Here is a 17,979-nt window from a genome sequence, read left to right as displayed (position 1 = left end):
ATGAGATGCTTGAAGCTCGCTCCACTGTGCTCCTTCTCTTTTTCTTAACACTTTGAGCAGACTTTCTTTTTTTCAATCTGCGTAATTGTAAAGGTAAATAAGATAACTGCCTGTCCTCTCTTCCTGTAGATCAACCTGACCACCTCCCCAGCAGCAGCTCAGCTGATCAGCCGGGCCCAGAGCATTAGCTCCACCCCGACCAGTATTTCCCAGCAGGCTGTTCTGCTGGGCAGCCCATCCAGCCCGACTCTCACAGCCAGCCAGGCACAGATGTACCTGCGTGCACAGATGGTGAGACTACAGACCTACAGCAAATAGCCACAGGCACATTTACATGAGCATACATGTATGCATAAACACATGCACAGCCCTTGGATAAATAACTGAAAATTATCTTCTCTGGTGGGTGAGTGTGTGTTTTTGGGCTTGGTATTTGTATGTGTGTACATGCCATTAAAAACTGTGTGCTTTTATTCTTCGCTTGCCACCAGAGTAGGTGGTCAGGATAATCTGTCAGGCCCCAGAGGGCTCATTACAAACATAGTGGGAGCTGTTTATGAATGTGCACTAATGCTCAGAAAACATGTTTTTGGTGGTCACAGGTGTTCTCTCTATTGCTTAAGGTCCAGATGTTTACAGAATGAGTTGCTGAAGGGATGAATAGGGCCTCTTTTGATACAGCTGGCTGTGGGTAGCTAGTCAGTTTCAGTTTGCCATCAGTTTGTGCGGCTGGCATACAGATATGCCTCGTTATGACCAACTGTCAGATGTTTGTGATGTTTGAGGCAGGCAGCAAAACATATTCGTCAGTTTACACTTGATTGCCAGAGGATTTATTTTGGGTGCATTCGAGAGGTGTCACTGTGCTTCTTCCGATCTTTCTACGATTGAAATCAAGAACCCCTTTGGAAGTTTAGTTGAATCTTTTTCCCCAGAATTTTGTGGATATTTAGCTCAGTTAGCTAATGTTATACAATGAGGAATAAAGTGAAAAGGTATTTATTTCCAGTTGTGTTACCCAGAATGTGCAGAATGTGTGTTTTAAAGATGCCAATAAAACATTATCTGTATCTCTTGAGGCCCAGCAGAGTAACCTGGTGCAGGTGGCCAGGAGCCTGGGCCGGGCTGTTCCTCTGTCCCCACAGCTGATCTTCACCCCAGCTGCCACAGTTACAGCTGTCCAGTCTGAGAGCTCTGCACAGGCCTCCTCTCAGGTAGGGACCCCCTAATAAATACAGATTTAAAAGTTTTTAAATGACACAATGCATAAAAAGATCAAAACAGCAACAACTTAACAGCAGCTTACTATTGATCATTGGTTTGCTGTTAAAAGTGTTATGTTTGATTTTTAATCTCCTTTTTTATCTCTTTCCTAAGAATCAGGTCCAGAATCTGGCTATCCGTGGCCAGCAGGGGGCGACATCATCCTCCTCTCAGACACAGACTCTGCAGGCGCTCAGTCTGAAGCAGAACCCTGTGCCCATACAGCCTGCCTCATTGATCAAGAATGCCAGCCAAGGGACCCAGGCCTCCACAGGAGGGAAGACAAGCTCCTCTGACAGCCCCTCTGAAGGAGGGAAGAAGGGGGACAGCGCAGCAGTCACAGAAGTCCGAGCTATAAACATGAGCCGCAGTGTCACAGCTGTTAATGCGCAGCCTCTCATTGCTCCAGGTAAGTCCAGCCTGTCTTTCTGACAATGTTCTATCACAAAGCAGAAAAAATGGTGATAGCCTCATGAAGCCTTATTTGGGGAAAAATATGTGCAGTGGTTGTTTCTGATGATGCTTGTTAACGTAATGGCAGCCATGACCCGTCCAGTGGACCCCATGGACCTTATTTTAGAAAATAATTGAGCAATGGTCAATAAAAAGCATTTGTGTGAAACTGTGTAAACTGCACACCTGCCACTTTACAACTTCAGTCCTGTCTGAGGTTTTGCCATCAAGCCTGCTCCTCAGTCAATCCCATTGTCAGTACTATGCCAGAGTGCGTCCTATATAGGTGCAGATGGAAGGCACCTCTGTTAACATGCTGCTCTTTATCAGTCTCCTGTATAGACTCTGATTGCAGAGAAAGTGGCATGTCTGTTCAATGTAAACAAGGTGTTTAAGAGACACTAACACTCATTGTTCCAAAGGAAGTTTGTTTTCATTTTTGTGGGGAGAAAAATGAAACGGCTGATTTGTCTGCCAGCTGCTATATGCTTCTTTTGTGAAACAGATGTACATTTCAACCCTTTTAAATAGACTTGTGGTTACAGGCAGCTGTCATATAGATATATATATAGTAGAAATATGCTCTTGTGTTTACAGTAAGATCAGATGAGGAGATGTTTTTACACCGTGCACTTTTTATAGCCTTTTCTTTGGCTGTTCTTGTGACATGTCAGGGCTCGCATCACAGATCCATTCAGTCACTAAAGGGGTGAAACCAGCCGTATTGAAGTCAGTGTGTTGCTCTCTAGCTGCTTTGTGAACTAGAAGCTGTGAAAGGCACACTGCCATGCAAGAGTCTTTTTAACCCAATTTTTTTTTGTAATTGAAAGTCAGCAGCTTTTTTTTCCTGTTAGTTTGAATGGTTATGAATGTGCCAGCAGTACAAGCTGATTACGTCAAATTAAGTCTAGTTTGTTTTGTGATAAGCCCCTTCAGGTGCTCATTCTTACATGACATCATGTATGTGTATGGGTGAAGCATATTAGTGTATATGTGAATGACTGTAAACCATTCATACATTGAATTCAGTGTTAACGCATGCTGTTGTTTTTGTCTGTGTTCAGATGTGTGTGTGTGGGTGTGTGTGTGTCTTGCAACGGGAGGGGGTGTAGGGATTATCTGAGCGTGTCAGTGCACAACTGTGTCTTGCTTTGTTTCAGTAATGGATTCACATAAAATGAAAGGGAGGGTGGAAGCTGAGAATCTGGCAACATGCTGTTTGAAAAAAAAAAAAAAAAAAATTAACATGGGTTGCCATAGCAGCGGGCCACGAGGGACAGGTGTGCACATGAGATGCTGGCGAGTTAATACACGGTGGATCAGGAGGAGGAGACGCTGAGGCCTGATTGCTGATGGGGATTCACATTAGGATAAAGGCTCAAGATTTAACTCGACTGTGACCGGATCATTATGCGCTTTGAATTTTGGACTAAAATCACAGCATTTTTATGTCACCAGATACTTTGATGTTCACTGACTATATTATGGCTCATAGAAGAGACAAAGCACAAATTCAGCAGCAGGAAGCAAAGCTGATTGGCTTTATTGTAAATAAAATATATCAGATCTTGTTTATAAACTTGGGTGTGTATTATTACCTGGAATCCTATAGTGGTACACATGGACACCTTTGTTCTGTCACTCTCTGTACTGACTCTCTGTCAGTAGGTGTTTTTGCTGGTGTTTAATGCAGTAATACTTTCTTACAGTAATATTTTCCCTTAACTGCTCTGCAGTTTGCATGCAATTTGTTTTATATTGACTAAATAATCAGACTTGTGTAAGACAACATCATGGGACATCCTGTATTTAAATTACTCATGCTCAGAATGACTCAGCGGAGAACAATCAGACCTGACTTCTTCTAATACAGCTTCTGTTTCTCTAAAAAGTCACAAGCTATCAGTTTTAGTCGAATTGGAGTTGGGCAGGAAACAAATGCTGGGCCGCCTGGCTCAGCTCAGCGTCTTTCTGTCTTCTCTGTAAATAAGAGCCTAACTACTGCAGAAAACCACAGCAGGGAAGCCCCAAAAAAGCAGTGTGCCCACAGATGAAAAGATATGCAGCTGATGTCTTTGTCTTGGTATTATCGAGTAGCTACCAGCAGCAGTCGCTAAATGTTAGTGTGTATAACAGAAAATACCCAGGAAAAACAGAAGCCTGCTAGATCTGACAATCAACATTTCTCTTGGTATTCTCCTGTTGATTAAGCCCGATCCTGAATTGTTCTGATAAGTGACATTTGGTTTGCTGTTACTGTGTTGTAGTAGGTCAGAATGTGTTTAAGTGGCTGCCCCGGAGAATGTGGAAACTCAGGGATTTTCCAGGGCCTGGTGCTACAAATGCTGAAAGGAATGTGTACTGTCCTCACTCAGGACTTTACACAACAACACACAGGCAGAGGTCTTCAACTCGTAGCTTAGCACATACTTTCGATTGTTTAGATTTGCATGTGTGTATATATATATATATATATATATATATGTATATGTATGTGTGTGTGGGAATGAGTCATTTCCATGCCTTAATCCCAAGACTTTGAGGAGGAAATAGCATTTAAATGGTTTTTCCTGTCTTGCTCATCTCCCAAGATTTCTCTGTTCCTCATTAGAGACTTGAGAAAGTTGTGAGGATGTACGGGGAGGACTGGTTGTATCCGGTGTGTACTGATTCAGAAATCCCCCTCCTTCGCTCAGACTCAAGCTGGGAATCTCATGAGTCACTGAGCTCTTTGCTTTGACGTGCTGCTGGATGCTTCTTGGTGCATTATGACCCACATGAGGCAGCTTTTTATGGCCATTTTTACAACATTCATATTTACCACAAAATGTCTGTCTTTTGCTACATATAAATTTAAAAATTCGAGCAAATTAGTGCCAAGCAATTGCAATCAACCGATTAATAATATTAAAGACTGATTCTGGTTTGACAAAAAAAAAAGTCATGTCATGTCTATTTCCTGTTTTTGTAGCCACAGCAGGTCTACAGGTACATGTTGTATTGTCCAAGACTTTGGGCGAATTTCATGCACATTTTACCATCATGTTGCCCAGAAGAGGGTGAAATTTAAATCAGCATGTTTCACGGTTTTTTCCTGTTCTACTCTGAACAGTCTCAACATTAACTGTCGGTCTTCTCTCTGCGTCACAGCTAACCAAATCTTGTGTCAGTGGGTTCCACTGCGTCTCACCATGTGAAAAAGAAAACACTTTTCAGCAGATCCTGTAACATTAAAGGGACTACTGACACACGCAAACTCTGCTGGATAGAAACATCTATATTTCCACGGCAGGGCACAGACTGCGGTTACTGCCTCACAGGGAAACTTTGAAACCAGATGGAGCCGATCCCACACAAAACATCATGAAAAGAACAGGAGGAGGAGGAGGGTGGGGACGAGGGGGATCTGAGACAAATGCTGATGCACTTGGCAGTTTTCCACTATTGGATTTTTGGGAGGTTTATTAACATCTACAAATGTGCCTCCATGTTGTCATACAGCAGGAGCTGCTGTGCCTTTGGTGCAGGGGTAACTCATTACTTGATTGGATTTTAGTGATAAGGTTGTTTCCTGGTGGAGCTGAGATGAAGGAGGGGGGGGCTTCTGACTCAATATTAACTCTATAAAACGTGTCATGGACAGTTGGCTCTACATGTCTCTTCCTCTGGCATTTCTAATATTAGACTTGCCTCAGGCTACTTCCGCCGAACACTCTCCTTCTCACACACTCCCACAATACAAGATTGATGTCCTGTGTCTTCGGCTTGGGGTGGGGGTGGGGGGGGTCAATCCCCAATTTATGAGCTCAGGATGTCTTTTTACCCACAGCAGCACTGACAGGTGGTGACAGGCCATTTCTGAAACGATTTGTGACTAATAGTCAGGCAAGAGGTGCCTCTGTGTGCACCTTTCAGCAGGCTGGTAGTATTACATCCTGTCAAGAAGGAGCGCACAGGTGAAGGCAACGCTACAAAACAAGATCTTTTGTGCAGACATCTACATTTTTCACTGTTTCACGGCAGAGACACACGTAACCGACATACACACAAAACAGACAAATACCGGCACGTAACAGGGCCTTCCTGAAATCCAGCTCTTAGCGTACAGAAATAAATAGAGCTGATTATTTGTAGCAGGTCACACTTATCTGTATAAAGATACTATCTTACAGGAGAGGGTAGTGTTTAAATTTGATATATAAAATGTTAAATGTCAAGTCATCGTGTACACTATGATTACTGTTCTTACTGATGTGTCTGACATTCATATTTCATTATGAACCTGAGCCCGAGGTGGCTCCTTCAAATGGTGTTTTATCCAGAAAAGATTAAGCCGTATGCTCACATTTGAAAAGCTGAAAATGAGAATGATTGGTGTTAAACTCTCTGAACCTCAAACCCCTGCTCCGCTCACATTTGTATGCAGTGTGTGGCATTTGAAACTCTCCTCCACTCCAACATAACCATGCTGAGAAAAGAACTTCAAAATGTCTTTTGTGCACTACGCCACTATAATACGGCCATAAGTGATAATCAAAATGTTTTCATTCACATATTTTTTATATATATATATATATATTACCAATCTGAAATCCAACCTCCCTTCAAATTTAATCACCTTTTACATTGTTTTTTTTAGCATTTATTGTTTCTCCCAGCTATGTTTTGTTCATCATCTTAAGTACTCATGCCCATTGTTTCCCCTGCAAAAAGATTTTTTGTCATGTGACTGTTGTACCCCGTTCACACTGGGGAAATAAATCTGGCTAAAGCGGGTTTAGGGCCGCATCCAGATGTATCCAGATGTTTTTTTTCTGAGTGTGAACACCTTGAATCCGGCTGTATCCAGTTTGATTTCAAATGTGGCTCAGGTGTGAATGCAAATGTGGCTAGCGAATCCGGCGAATAACGACGTGATACCTAGTGCCACCTAGTGGATTGGAGGACCGCAAACAAGCCGGATTAAGCTAGATTGAGTGCGGACACGCTTGTGTGATAGCCAGATTTGAAAATAGTTCTGAACATATCCAGCTTAAAGACTATCCAGATACAATCCTACTCTAGCTGGAATGACTTTCTCCAGTGTGAACGGGGCCTTGGTTACAAGTGGATAAACCGTGGCACTTGTTGCGAATAATTGCATGTTTTTGTTTTATGTAAAAGAAACCCACTACTAGGGCTTTGAGTTAAGATGCCTAAATGACCGATGCAAATTGATTTTCACTTTTCGATAGCAACATTTGCCAACAAACAGTTAAAAATGGCCATTAGATAATGATTTCTGCTTTAGAAATTAAACTCAAATGACTGTGCCAGTTTTTAGAGCACATATACACAAATCAAATCCCTTTGGTTTCCCATTTAGCTATAAAAGTAAAGTAGCTATAATGAGGGGAGATTAGCTAGTTTAGATTGTCTACCCTGATGTTTAGCCTGATATAATGTGAAGTGTCCTTGCTGGTGACACAGCTGTCAGTTGAACTTGTTGGCCGTTTGTTGTCGTTCCAGCCTACACTCAGATTCAGCCTCATTCGCTGGTTCAACAGCACAAGCAGCAGCAGCATTTTGTGGTACAGCAGCAGAACCAGGGTTCCCAAAGAACGACGGGCCAGCTGCTGCAGACGGCCTCCATTCAGCCATCGCAGCACCCTGTCCCTGTGTTGCCCAAACCTGGTCCTCATCAGCCCTCCACGCCCAGCCAGCAGGCCACCATCTTCCACTCAACCATCAGCCCGCACGCCCTCCACTCCTCACTCAACCACGCCAAAGCTCAGCCTGTCCAGCTCACCGCCATCAACCTGCAAATACAGCCAACGGTGCGTACAGACAGACTAGCAGTCTCCTTTCTTCCTGCCTTTGTGCAGAATATGAACTCTGCTGTTCTTCATTCAGTCTGCTGAAACATGGATGTCTGTCCTCCTCCTCAACATCTTGTCTTGTTGTGTTCATGTGCTGAATTTGGTATTATGTTAGTGGTAACCAGCACAACAAAAACCACTGTTCCATCAACACCCACAGTCTGCATCTCCTGTCCAAGACATACATGTAAAAACACACACAGCCATCATCTGGGTTCGGAATTCTTGGTGTAACATTTTCCCTCTGGTGTGATATTTTCCCAGCCTAATGGTTTTCAAATTCTTGAGCCACAGACACTGACACGGCTTGACATTACTGTCTCAGACAGTCATTCTCATATGTTTGTCTTTTGTTTTCTGCTGCACATATCAGGCCTCCCGACTGGTTCAGGACAGTAAAGATAAGCCAACGTCACTCGTGGTCAGAGAGACATGTCAGGCTCCGCCCACGCAGCAGCAGCAGACACCTGCACCTGCACCTTCCCCATCACAACCCGCCAAACCTGCAGAACAGCCCAAGGTCGACCCAACCACACCAGCTGTTCAGCCACAAGGTAAAGCTCAATTAATCTCTGTGAACTACTTAGTCTTATTAAATAAGCTCTTTAATCAATTGGCCTCTTGAATAAGAAGACTGATAGCCTTTTAAAAATGTGTAACTACAGTTTTTACTTCAACTCATACACATCAAGGAGAGCAGAGATGATTAAACTCCAGCATAAATCTTTGTAGGAAAAGAAAAATCAATGCTCATGCTTACTTGTGTTTTGAACAACTGTTCCCTCTTATTGCATTATCTGTGAATTTACTGAACTGCAGCCTAAATCATCACCTGATATTATAAAAATGATCCTTAAAAAGGTGTTTTTTTTCCATGGAGGCACTGTAATGTTGAGTTTAGGTGTTCTTGAGGAAAGTGTCTCAAATGTTTGATTAAATGAAACACTCAGCTGGCTGACCAGAGTTTGAAATATCTGAGTGTAAGTGTGATCGTTGGTAGTGTTTTATATGATACATTGCTGCGTGTTGACATGTTGCTCATTGTTGTTATAGGGCCCAGTGATCTTTACACTTCACTATATGAGGTTACATCGGAGCTTCTCAACTTTCCAAAGCAGAGCTGCTCTCATATCTTTACTTATTAAATTGATGCTGTGTGTATAATCCTGTTAAAGGAAGAAAAATCACAGAAATGTTGCAACGTCAGTATAATGTGTTTTTGTAAAGTGAATTTTCTGCTTATTGTGCACATCGACTCAGCCAGGTGATTTAGATAAAAGGAGGTCAGAAGCTTTGAGATTCTGTAAGAGAATAATTATGCATTTGTGGGGTCACATGCTGCTTTTCCCGTTAAATAACAAAATAAGTAAACCTCAGATATATCTACAAATTGAGATACGCAGAGCAGAAAGCTATTGTTGCTAATCTAAGTTGAGTTGCACCGGCACATGAACAACAAGTTGCACTGAAGCTGCCTTTAAAGACTCTCATTCATTCGGGTCCTGTTACATCCAAAGGTTTCAATTGAACTGAAGGTTTCAATTGACTGAACTCATAGCAGAGTTTTCTGAAGATGTTCCGTCACTCCCATCAGTGGCTTCATCAGTTCTGCAGAACAGAAATTACTATTGAAGCTGTGCCATAGGTGCAGTTGCCTCCATTTTAAACCGTTGGATACTTACGCATTGAAGTTGGCATGCAAACCAGACAGCGCCAGCCTGTATTATTATCTAATACAATTTTGTACCGCAAAAAAATATCAAAGTAAATCCATCGGCTTTATCTATTTATTGATATGCCTCCTGGTTCGTACATGCAGTTCCTCAACTGGCCACTTGAGGCTATCTCCAAAAGTGAGTCAATCCCCATAGATCTCTCAATTGCCCCTATTGAGAATTATACTGTGTGTGTGTGTGTGTGTGTGTGTGTGTGTGTGTGTGGCCCGAGCATCACCTGCACACATGTCTAAGAATCAGGTTTACACACCTGCTGGAAACGCGCCTCATGGGTTAAATTTTGATGCGTTATTAAGTCAACACGAGGACAATTGTCTGCCGTCTCGTCGTCAAACAGGAAATACTCTCAGCCCCGAGGCTGTAGCTGGAGGCTGTGTGGCCGTCAGTGCGCGCTGGGCTCCCCGGTAGGAGAGAGGAGGAGCGGCGCTGCCCGCGGTGGCTGCTGCTGTGTGTGGGAGGACGCGGGGAGGCGGACCCTGCTGTACAGCTTTTCATTAAGGGGTGTGTGAAGCGGCGCTGCAGCTTTAAAGACGCTCAAACAGCATCCGCAGCAGCACCGGCTCGTTGTGTGTGTGTGTGTTTGTGTCTGTCTGCGAGGTGTCGGATCATCACAACAACAAACAAGCCAAACCACACGTGTTTTCTGTCTGAACAAAACGGAAGTGGCGCGGTAAGAAAACTCCTCATTCAGCGGCGGCTTGTTTACTTTAGCTGGTTGTTGTGGGTGTTTGAGCACAAAGACTGATGGGGCGCCGATGCATGATGGATTTATCTTATTATTATCGATCGACGCTGCGCCAGCAGGTTGTTATTGTTGACCGACGACTGCAGAACCGTTATGTAAATGAGCAAAGGGCAGGTGGATTGAAGCAGGAGTCGCCATCATTTGTTTACTGCTCGTCAATTAGCGTCATGCATAGATCCGTACAGTAGCCACAGTCCTGCTGGATGTCTTGTTTTGAACACCTCAACTCCAGAATATGCAGTTTATGATCAGATATGACAATAAAACAGAGCCTATATATATATATTACCAGCTGAAATCAGATACATGTTCAACACCTGTTGCAAAATTGTATGAGTTTGTTTTGCCTATCAACAATTTAATTTGAACTTTATGTGTTTATTAACTGGATGGTGTATTTCATTTCCTGGTCAGGAGGGGGCTCTACCAAGAGGCCAAGCGCGCCACCTCCAGTGACCCCACCTCCAGCCATGACCTCAGGAAACGAGAGCGAGGCGCCCACCGTGACGGGCAGCACGCCGCAGAACGGAGAGAACAAACCGCCTCAGGCCATCGTCAAGCCCCAGGTCCTCACGCATGTCATCGAGGGCTTTGTCATCCAGGAGGGTGCAGAGCCGTTCCCCGTGTGTGTAAGTGCCCCCCCACCCCTAATCTCATCTGTTAACTGGAAGCAGGATAAACAACACTCTCTCTCCAGTGCGCACACCCGCAGGGAGCTGTCAGCAGGAAAACACAAACCCTCTGTTACTGCGAGTAGTGACAGCTCACAGCTTCTGTTTGATTCAGGCTTTAATTGTAGGGAGGGAGGGCTCGGTAGCTGTGAAAGAATACAGACGGATGAGGGAGAGTGTGTGTGTGTAATGAGCAGCACGTTGTGGTGTCTCATTTGTCTGAAGGCATAAAATCCTCCCTTAATCTGTCATGTTTCTTTAAATTGCTGCATTATCATCTCATAGTGTTCATACAGTGAATCTGTGTGCCTGCTGTGAATATTTATCACTTCCATCCGTTAAAAACAAAGTGTTGACAGGGAAAAACACAATGATGTGCTCCTTGTAATTTGTAGACTTTGAGCTCTCTGCCTCCTACTGGACGTTTGGTGTAAATGCTCACTATAGTCTATAATCTATATATAGATTATAATGTAAATACTGCCTAAATTTATGAAAGGAAGCAACTTCTACATGGTACTTATTATTAAAAGGGTTAATTTACTCAGTTATTTGTCCAGATTTTAGTTATTTCAATTGAATTAATGACTAAAACAACGACCTGTGTTTATATTTGTTTTATTTAGGTTGACTAAATGAGTGTTTGACTAATTGTTTAAGCACTATGCTGTGTGTTAATGATCAATATTACATAATATATAATATTAAGTATTGGGAGTAAAATGAAATGTTTTTGTTTTGTTTGGCCTACAGACAGGAGTGATGTTTGTGTATGGTTGTTCCTGTCCTACTTTCAATCTGTTAGTACAAAAATCACGGTGGTAAACTGTGTGTCAGGATGCATCTGATCAAAGTTGTGCTCTTTCCTTTTTGCCGTAGTTATGAAGAAACACTCCAGCTACACATTGTTTAATCACCGCTGGTGTTTCTCTCTTCCTCCTGGATCATGCTGCACGTGATTGTAAAGTATCGCTCTTTCTCTGTCACCAGGTGGAACGTCTTCCCATTCTCATCGACAGCCCAAAGAAGCTGGATCATCAGCTCTCCTCCGACCCGGACAGAACTCCGGTCAGCAACGCAGCCAACACCGACTCTGAAGCTGAGGACATGAACCAGCCAGGTGAGACAAGCAAAATAAGGAGTAATAGGATGTGTGTGTCTGCTTGTGTAGCTTCAGGGTCCGTGTCCATAAGCAGCAATTTACTGTTGCTGGGTTACACAAAGTAATGTTTACAAAGGGTTAGCTCAAATGATGGAAGGAAATCACCTCCTGGCATTGGCAGATGTTAAGGTTGGAAATGATAAATCCTTGAAATGTTTCTGACACCTCGTCACACCTTGCTGTTCGGTGTGAGAAGGCATTTTGTCTCTTTGTTGTCTCTGGCTGGAGGTTGCCCTGTCAGATTTTTGCCGCCTTTCTACTGTACAGACACTCAAGATTTGTGAAAAGTCCTCCTTCTTGTGGAAAAGTGTCACTTCCAGCCAGCAGCACATGTAGTCACAGTGCTGACTCAATGACTGTGAGAAAGGGCAAGCTGGTGGAACACGGCTTATGAGACACATTACTACACCTCAGGACTGATGACACAATGCTGTCGTGCCTTCGAAAGTGTGCGCTGAGGTGTTTGTACAGAGCTCTATGAACGGCTCTCATCTTGACATGGACAAGAAAACCAGATGTTCTGTGAATGCACCAGAAATCAGAATCAGAATCGAGTTTATTGCCATGTAAGTGAGGAATCACATTACTAGGAATATGCCTTAGTGTTTAGTGCATGAGTGCACTATGTGTGTGCAGTTCATCAGTTGTCCTTGCAGGGAGATAGGAGTGCAGAGGAGTCAGATAGGAGCACAGCTGCTGGGCAATTCTTCAGGGCCGGGAGACGGAGGGTGGGGAGAGGGACAAACAGAAAATCAACCAAATCATAACAACAATTTTCGATCTGTGATTAATTTGCCCAGATCAGTGATCAATCGGTCAGTCCGGCCTCAGTGCTCATTCGCCCCTTGCAGGTGCATGGAGAACCTTTGACATCTCTTCCAGCTTGACAGATATTCCTTCCATTGAGATCCTCAAATGGTTGTACTGTCTTCCGATGTTGTCCTCCCGCTTCCAGCCCCCTTTCCGGAGCGGGCTGAATTGTTGCAGATCAGCCCCTCAATCCGGTCCATCTTCTGATGTAATTCCAAGATCCGAGGTCCCATGAGCCCAGGGTCTTGTTTTGTGTCCACGCTTAGTGGTAGTGCCAATTTGCCAGCAGTGGCTTTTCCAAATCTTCGGTACGGCAGCACAGCTCCCACGCAATTCAGAAGTATGCCTACTACCAATGTCCAATAGATGAATAGATCCTCCACATCTTCCAGGGTCAGTGGCTGGAGACATACCAGACGCCAGGTTTCCCAGGAATCATGGACATATCCACCAGCGAATGTCCCTTCAGGGCAGAGGGGTTGTCCCGGTGATGTCTTCCTTTGTGAGAAAATGTTGTCCAATGCACTGAGCGACCAATTTTTTAGCTCCATGTCAAAAAAGTATCCCAAGGATAGCAAAGCAGGGTGTTCAGGGGGAAAAAAAGTCACAAAAATCACAGGACAGGACAAGAGAGAACAGAGCGCAGAGCAGAGCGGGAGCAGTCAGAAACACGTCTGCACTCCTTGAAGGACAGATAAGACCTGACACTGACACATTGAGAAAAACCAGATGTTCCGTGAATGCACCAGAAATCAGAATCATTCCCCTGCTTTCTCTCCACATTTTCTGCCTGCATCTCCCATAAAATGGTACAATGTCGGTGTGTCTGATCACCTGTTTACAGACCCGACCCAATAAACGACAGCTCTGAGCCTCTGTGATAAACTCTGACCTCAGTGTAATTACATGTGTCTGCAGCTCTTCACCAAACCACTTAACCCATGTGCAGCTCCGTTTTTTTTCCTGCCAATCAAACACGACCTGTGAACCAACATAGCTTCTGTCCCTCGGAACATTTATGTAGCTAGACTTTCTATTCAGTTTTATATTGATGAGTTTTTGCTATTTGATTGAAAGGAGATAAAGGAGAACACTGATTCTTAGTGTTCGTCTTGTGCTTCCTCCCTTGCAGAAAAAGACGAACCCAAGCTGACGTGTGAATACTGCGGCTGGGTCGACTTCGCCTACACGTTCAAGGGCTCGAAAAGATTCTGCTCGGTGGTCTGTGCAAAGAGGCAAGTCAATCTGGGTTTTAGATTTATTACCATGTAAGCAGATGTACATGTAAAGAAATGCTGAAAGAATGTGGGATCTCTGTAAATAGATACAACGTTGGGTGTACGAAACGGATCGGACTTTTCCGTCCAGAGAAGACCAAACCGGCAAGTCGCTGGCGCCGAAGATCTCAAGGCCGCCCCACCACAGAAGCCAAGAAGCAGGTATGGAAACACACACACACACTTCACTCTTGTAAAAGTTCCTCATCAACACTTTACCTCTCTTCAGATAGTGCTTCCTCTGCACATTTTATACCCTGCGCTTTTCACGCCTCATGCTTTTTAATGAACTTTGCGTCAGCCTGATTATCTCCTTCTGTCTTTAAAGGGTCATTAAGTACTCTATGATCTTTGTCAACATTTATTGGTGACCAGTCAGATTGTGGAAGCATTAGTAGTCGATTTTCTGCCTGCTGCACAAGCTACAGACACATCAAAAAGAAGCTGGATTTACTGTATTTTCCACCACATATCAAAGGCATTAGATAATAACAGCAGAAATTCAAGCAATGAGGTGATGTGTCACAATAATTTAAACTGAAAAATAGCAATTTTCTTGGCTTCAGAGCATTTTTTTAGGAGTTTTATAGTTGGAATATTTTGAGTTATGTAATGTTTGGCGAGTTGGCTCTTGATCCTCCAGTGGGGGGTGCTTTTGTGTCATGTTTGGACCATTATGTGAGTTTCATAATTCAGAGGGTTCAGCACCCGACAAAGTATTCTTCAAAGCACTGGTATCGATCCAATCACCCTATCGTCTCCCCTGCAGGTGTATTATTGTCATTTGATGCTACTGTGCAGTATTAATCTTACTTATTGCACCTTTAAATCTTTGCTGTGACTAAAAATAATGTTTTACAGATGACGTCATATCTGATTCCTTTTTCTCCTCTGCAGAAACTGTCTCCCTCACCACAGCAGCCTCAGGGTGGTTCTGTATCCTCACCGCATCACTCGCAGCCCAGTCAGGAGGAGTCCAGCCCGTGTTCAGACATGTCCAGCTACGAGGAGCCACAGTCCCCCCTGTCAGCAGCCAGCTCAGGACCCCTGCCTCCAGCTCCAGTTCCAGCACAAGTTCCCGTTCACCGGCAGCAGAGCAGGGCGTCAGACCAGGAGGGCTGTGCCGGGAGAGACGCTCAGGCTCTCTGTCAGCGCTTCTTACCCAACGACCCCACCAAGTGGAACGTGGAGGAAGTTTATGAGTTCATCCGCTCGCTGCCAGGTCGGTACAGGAAGCACATTCACAAAGCGTTCCATTCAGATCTGTCTCACTGGTTTTAACCTGCAGCTTGTTCCTCTGCTGGTCACACAGGTTGTCAGGAGATCGCGGACGAGTTTCGCTCTCAGGAGATTGACGGACAGGCTTTGCTCCTGTTAAAGGAGGACCACCTGATGAGCACCATGAACATTAAACTAGGACCTGCACTCAAGATCTTTGCACGCATCAACATGCTCAAAGACTCTTAGCAGGAGCGTATGGGTGTATGAGTGTTTGTGTGTGTTTATATCTGTGTGTGTGTGGGTCAAAGCACTGACAGCACAGAGTACTGACTGCACTAGGACCCGGCCTTCTCCACACTACCAGAGCGGTACGGACTCTCACTCGGGATTAAATTCAGCCCACAAACAGATCACACCTCACCTGCATCAGCTCAGTCAGATTGTGACCAGTTTTATCTAAAGCTTGTGGCACCTGGAGCAGCTTCAGCACACTGGAGCCTGTTAGCCCGTTGCCCCCTTTACTCCACACATTCAAGGTGAGACAGTTGACTTAATTCTGCCTCACCTATTCTGTGTGTGTAGGTACTCAGACAGAATGGAAGGACACCAGAGACTCTTCCTAATCCATTACACTGGGATACCGTCTTAAAGCACAAAATAAGGAGGTGGCATTACACCAGCATCTTTTGTTCGGTGTGAATGTGAAAGAATGAGCAGATGAGAGGGGTCTTCTGGACTGCATGTTTGGTGATCTCTGGGTTCACATGCACTGCAGTCTGTAAAGGAGCCTCTACAAAAGCTGTGCCAAACTCTGCTGGACGCTGTCAGATCCACCAGACCGGGGCCAAGTTTTCTGTAATGTCCACTGGGGTTTGGCTACGAAAGTGACTCAATGCCCACAGACAACTTTACAGCAGTAGAAACATGTTTACAGAGAGGGGATAATGTGTGTGAAATTAGCAGTGTGAGTGCTGAACAGTCACCTACCTTGCCTCACTCTCTCCTTTGCCAATTTGCTGTGAGTTCGGTGAAATCGGGCACCGCTGGTGTCTCTGCACTGCTTACAACAGGCTCTTTGGGAACTCTATGGGGTGACATCACAGAGTTTGTCCTTTTATGTGCAGTCAAAACAAGAGGGATGACAGGAAAGGACGGCAGAGAGAGAGAGATAGGAACAAAATGATGCAACAGATCTGCCCTTACTTTGCCTCCTTCTCCCATCATCTCAAGCTTCCTGTCAGAAAACTACAACTTGTCCTCCTCAGACAGCAGCACTGCTTTCTTTGACCTGAGAATCCTCGTCTCATTATCAGTTCAGTGTATCAGGATCTCATCACACTGCAGCAGAATTAAGATAAGGCAGCTTATTAATAGCAGGTATAGCTGCAGAGGCTTTTAGCAAATGTCATTATCTAAATAGTGCATATAGAATCCAGATGTTAAAGAAACTGCAAGTGCATTGTTGAGAGGAACATGTCCAGTCGTGCCTGGGTTCGGGTCACAACATGCAGTTCATGCTGATTTGAGGCGTTAAGACAAAACACGAGTGAGGTCTGAGTTTCTTATTAGACGTGCGTGTGTGTGTGTTTGTACAGTTTTGTTAGCGTGTGAATGAGAGAGAGGCGGCTGGGAACAGAAGATTGCATTCATTAATTTGCTCATTTTTATTCAAGTAGCAGCTCCTTTTGCTTTTTCTCACAATAAGACCCTCACAGCTCTGGCATACAAAGCCTGAATGCAGAGAAACCATTTAAGCAGACTCTGTTGTGACCATGATTTTCCTTTCTCTCGCCACCTTCCTCCTGTACATTCAAACTGCTCACAAATGATTTTTTTTTGGCCCCTTTTTGTCTAAATGATTTACTAAAATATGACATTGATTTCCTGTCTCGGTTTCATTGGAGGACACTAAGTTATCCAGGGAACAATTGAGGGTCTCCTCACAGCCCTGCTTTTGGCACTAATATTCTTTTTTTATTCGCTTTAATGTTACGAGACGCTCCAGCTTAAGTGAAGACTATAAGTTTATATGTACATAGCAGCTGACATGAGGGAAAAGAGTGTGTGTGTCTGCCTTTAAGTTATCCTTGTTATTTTAAAACAGAAGATAAATGGTGTTCAATATTTTGAAATATGCAAATGTATAAAAAATATGATTGGCCTGGGAGGTTTTTTTTATATTCATGTATTTTTTTCTAAAGGTGATCATATCTATTTGTGTTTGTGGGTGTGAAGGAAAATTGACTTTTTTTTTAGATAAGGCTTTGTCAGATTGCTTGTATTTATCAACCGGTTTGTTACACATTTTGCAGTTATAAATAATTTGCAGTACAGCTCTGTGTCCAGTCATTATTTTTTTTTATGTGTGTGTGTGTTACATTGTGTTGTGGGACACTGTTATAGCACATTGACGTACAACTGTATTACTATATTACACAACTATATGACAAATAGAACCAGGAAAGCACAAACAAACAGCTGCATTATGATTACATTGACTGGAGTGTCTTTTAGCGTTGGGACATATTATACTGTAATTTTTATGTCCAGTGTGTGATGCAGTGACCTCTTAATGCTTGAAAACCAAAATTTTGCAGGATTAATAATTAAAAATATAATAATAATGACTGTATAGCTCCCTTGTGGGGGATCACAACATCAAAACAAACACAACTTAATTATACATTCAAGAGAAACGATTGGAGTTTAAGGAATAAAAAACACTTAAATAATACATGTTTACTAAATTACAGATATAAAACTATTAATGTATTGTTCACACC

The 17,979-nt window shown here is 43.6% G+C and overlaps 1 protein-coding gene across 3 annotated transcripts in view; it reads left to right on the top strand.

Annotated features, from left to right (window-relative positions):
- Positions 1-17,979, top strand: part of phc2b (polyhomeotic homolog 2b (Drosophila)) — a 43,820-nt gene that overhangs the window by 12,848 nt on the left and 12,993 nt on the right. The window contains exons 5-15 of one of the 3 annotated variants that reach the window (XR_003670690.1): positions 130-291; positions 1,080-1,214; positions 1,378-1,672; positions 7,225-7,532; positions 7,948-8,128; positions 10,470-10,684; positions 11,717-11,846; positions 13,831-13,933; positions 14,023-14,137; positions 14,873-15,197; positions 15,288-16,781. Coding sequence is in view for 1 of the 3 variants with exons in the window: in XM_028406805.1 (XP_028262606.1) it covers positions 130-291; positions 1,080-1,214; positions 1,378-1,672; positions 7,225-7,532; positions 7,948-8,128; positions 10,470-10,684; positions 11,717-11,846; positions 13,831-13,933; positions 14,023-14,137; positions 14,873-15,197; positions 15,288-15,442 (2,124 nt within the window). In the remaining 2 variants the exon portion in view is untranslated. Of the gene's footprint in view, positions 1-129; positions 292-1,079; positions 1,215-1,377; positions 1,673-7,224; positions 7,533-7,947; positions 8,129-10,469; positions 10,685-11,716; positions 11,847-13,830; positions 13,934-14,022; positions 14,138-14,872; positions 15,198-15,287; positions 17,530-17,979 lie in introns of those variants that run through there. The other 2 variants (XR_003670689.1, XM_028406805.1) reach the window with 2 other exon arrangements.

Source organism: Parambassis ranga, chromosome 5 (genome assembly GCF_900634625.1).
Source record: "Parambassis ranga chromosome 5, fParRan2.1, whole genome shotgun sequence".
NCBI classification, from domain to species: Eukaryota; Metazoa; Chordata; class Actinopteri; family Ambassidae; genus Parambassis; species Parambassis ranga.
The sequence above is the reverse complement of the archived record's forward strand: the minus strand, read 5'-3'. Positions and strand labels throughout refer to the sequence as shown.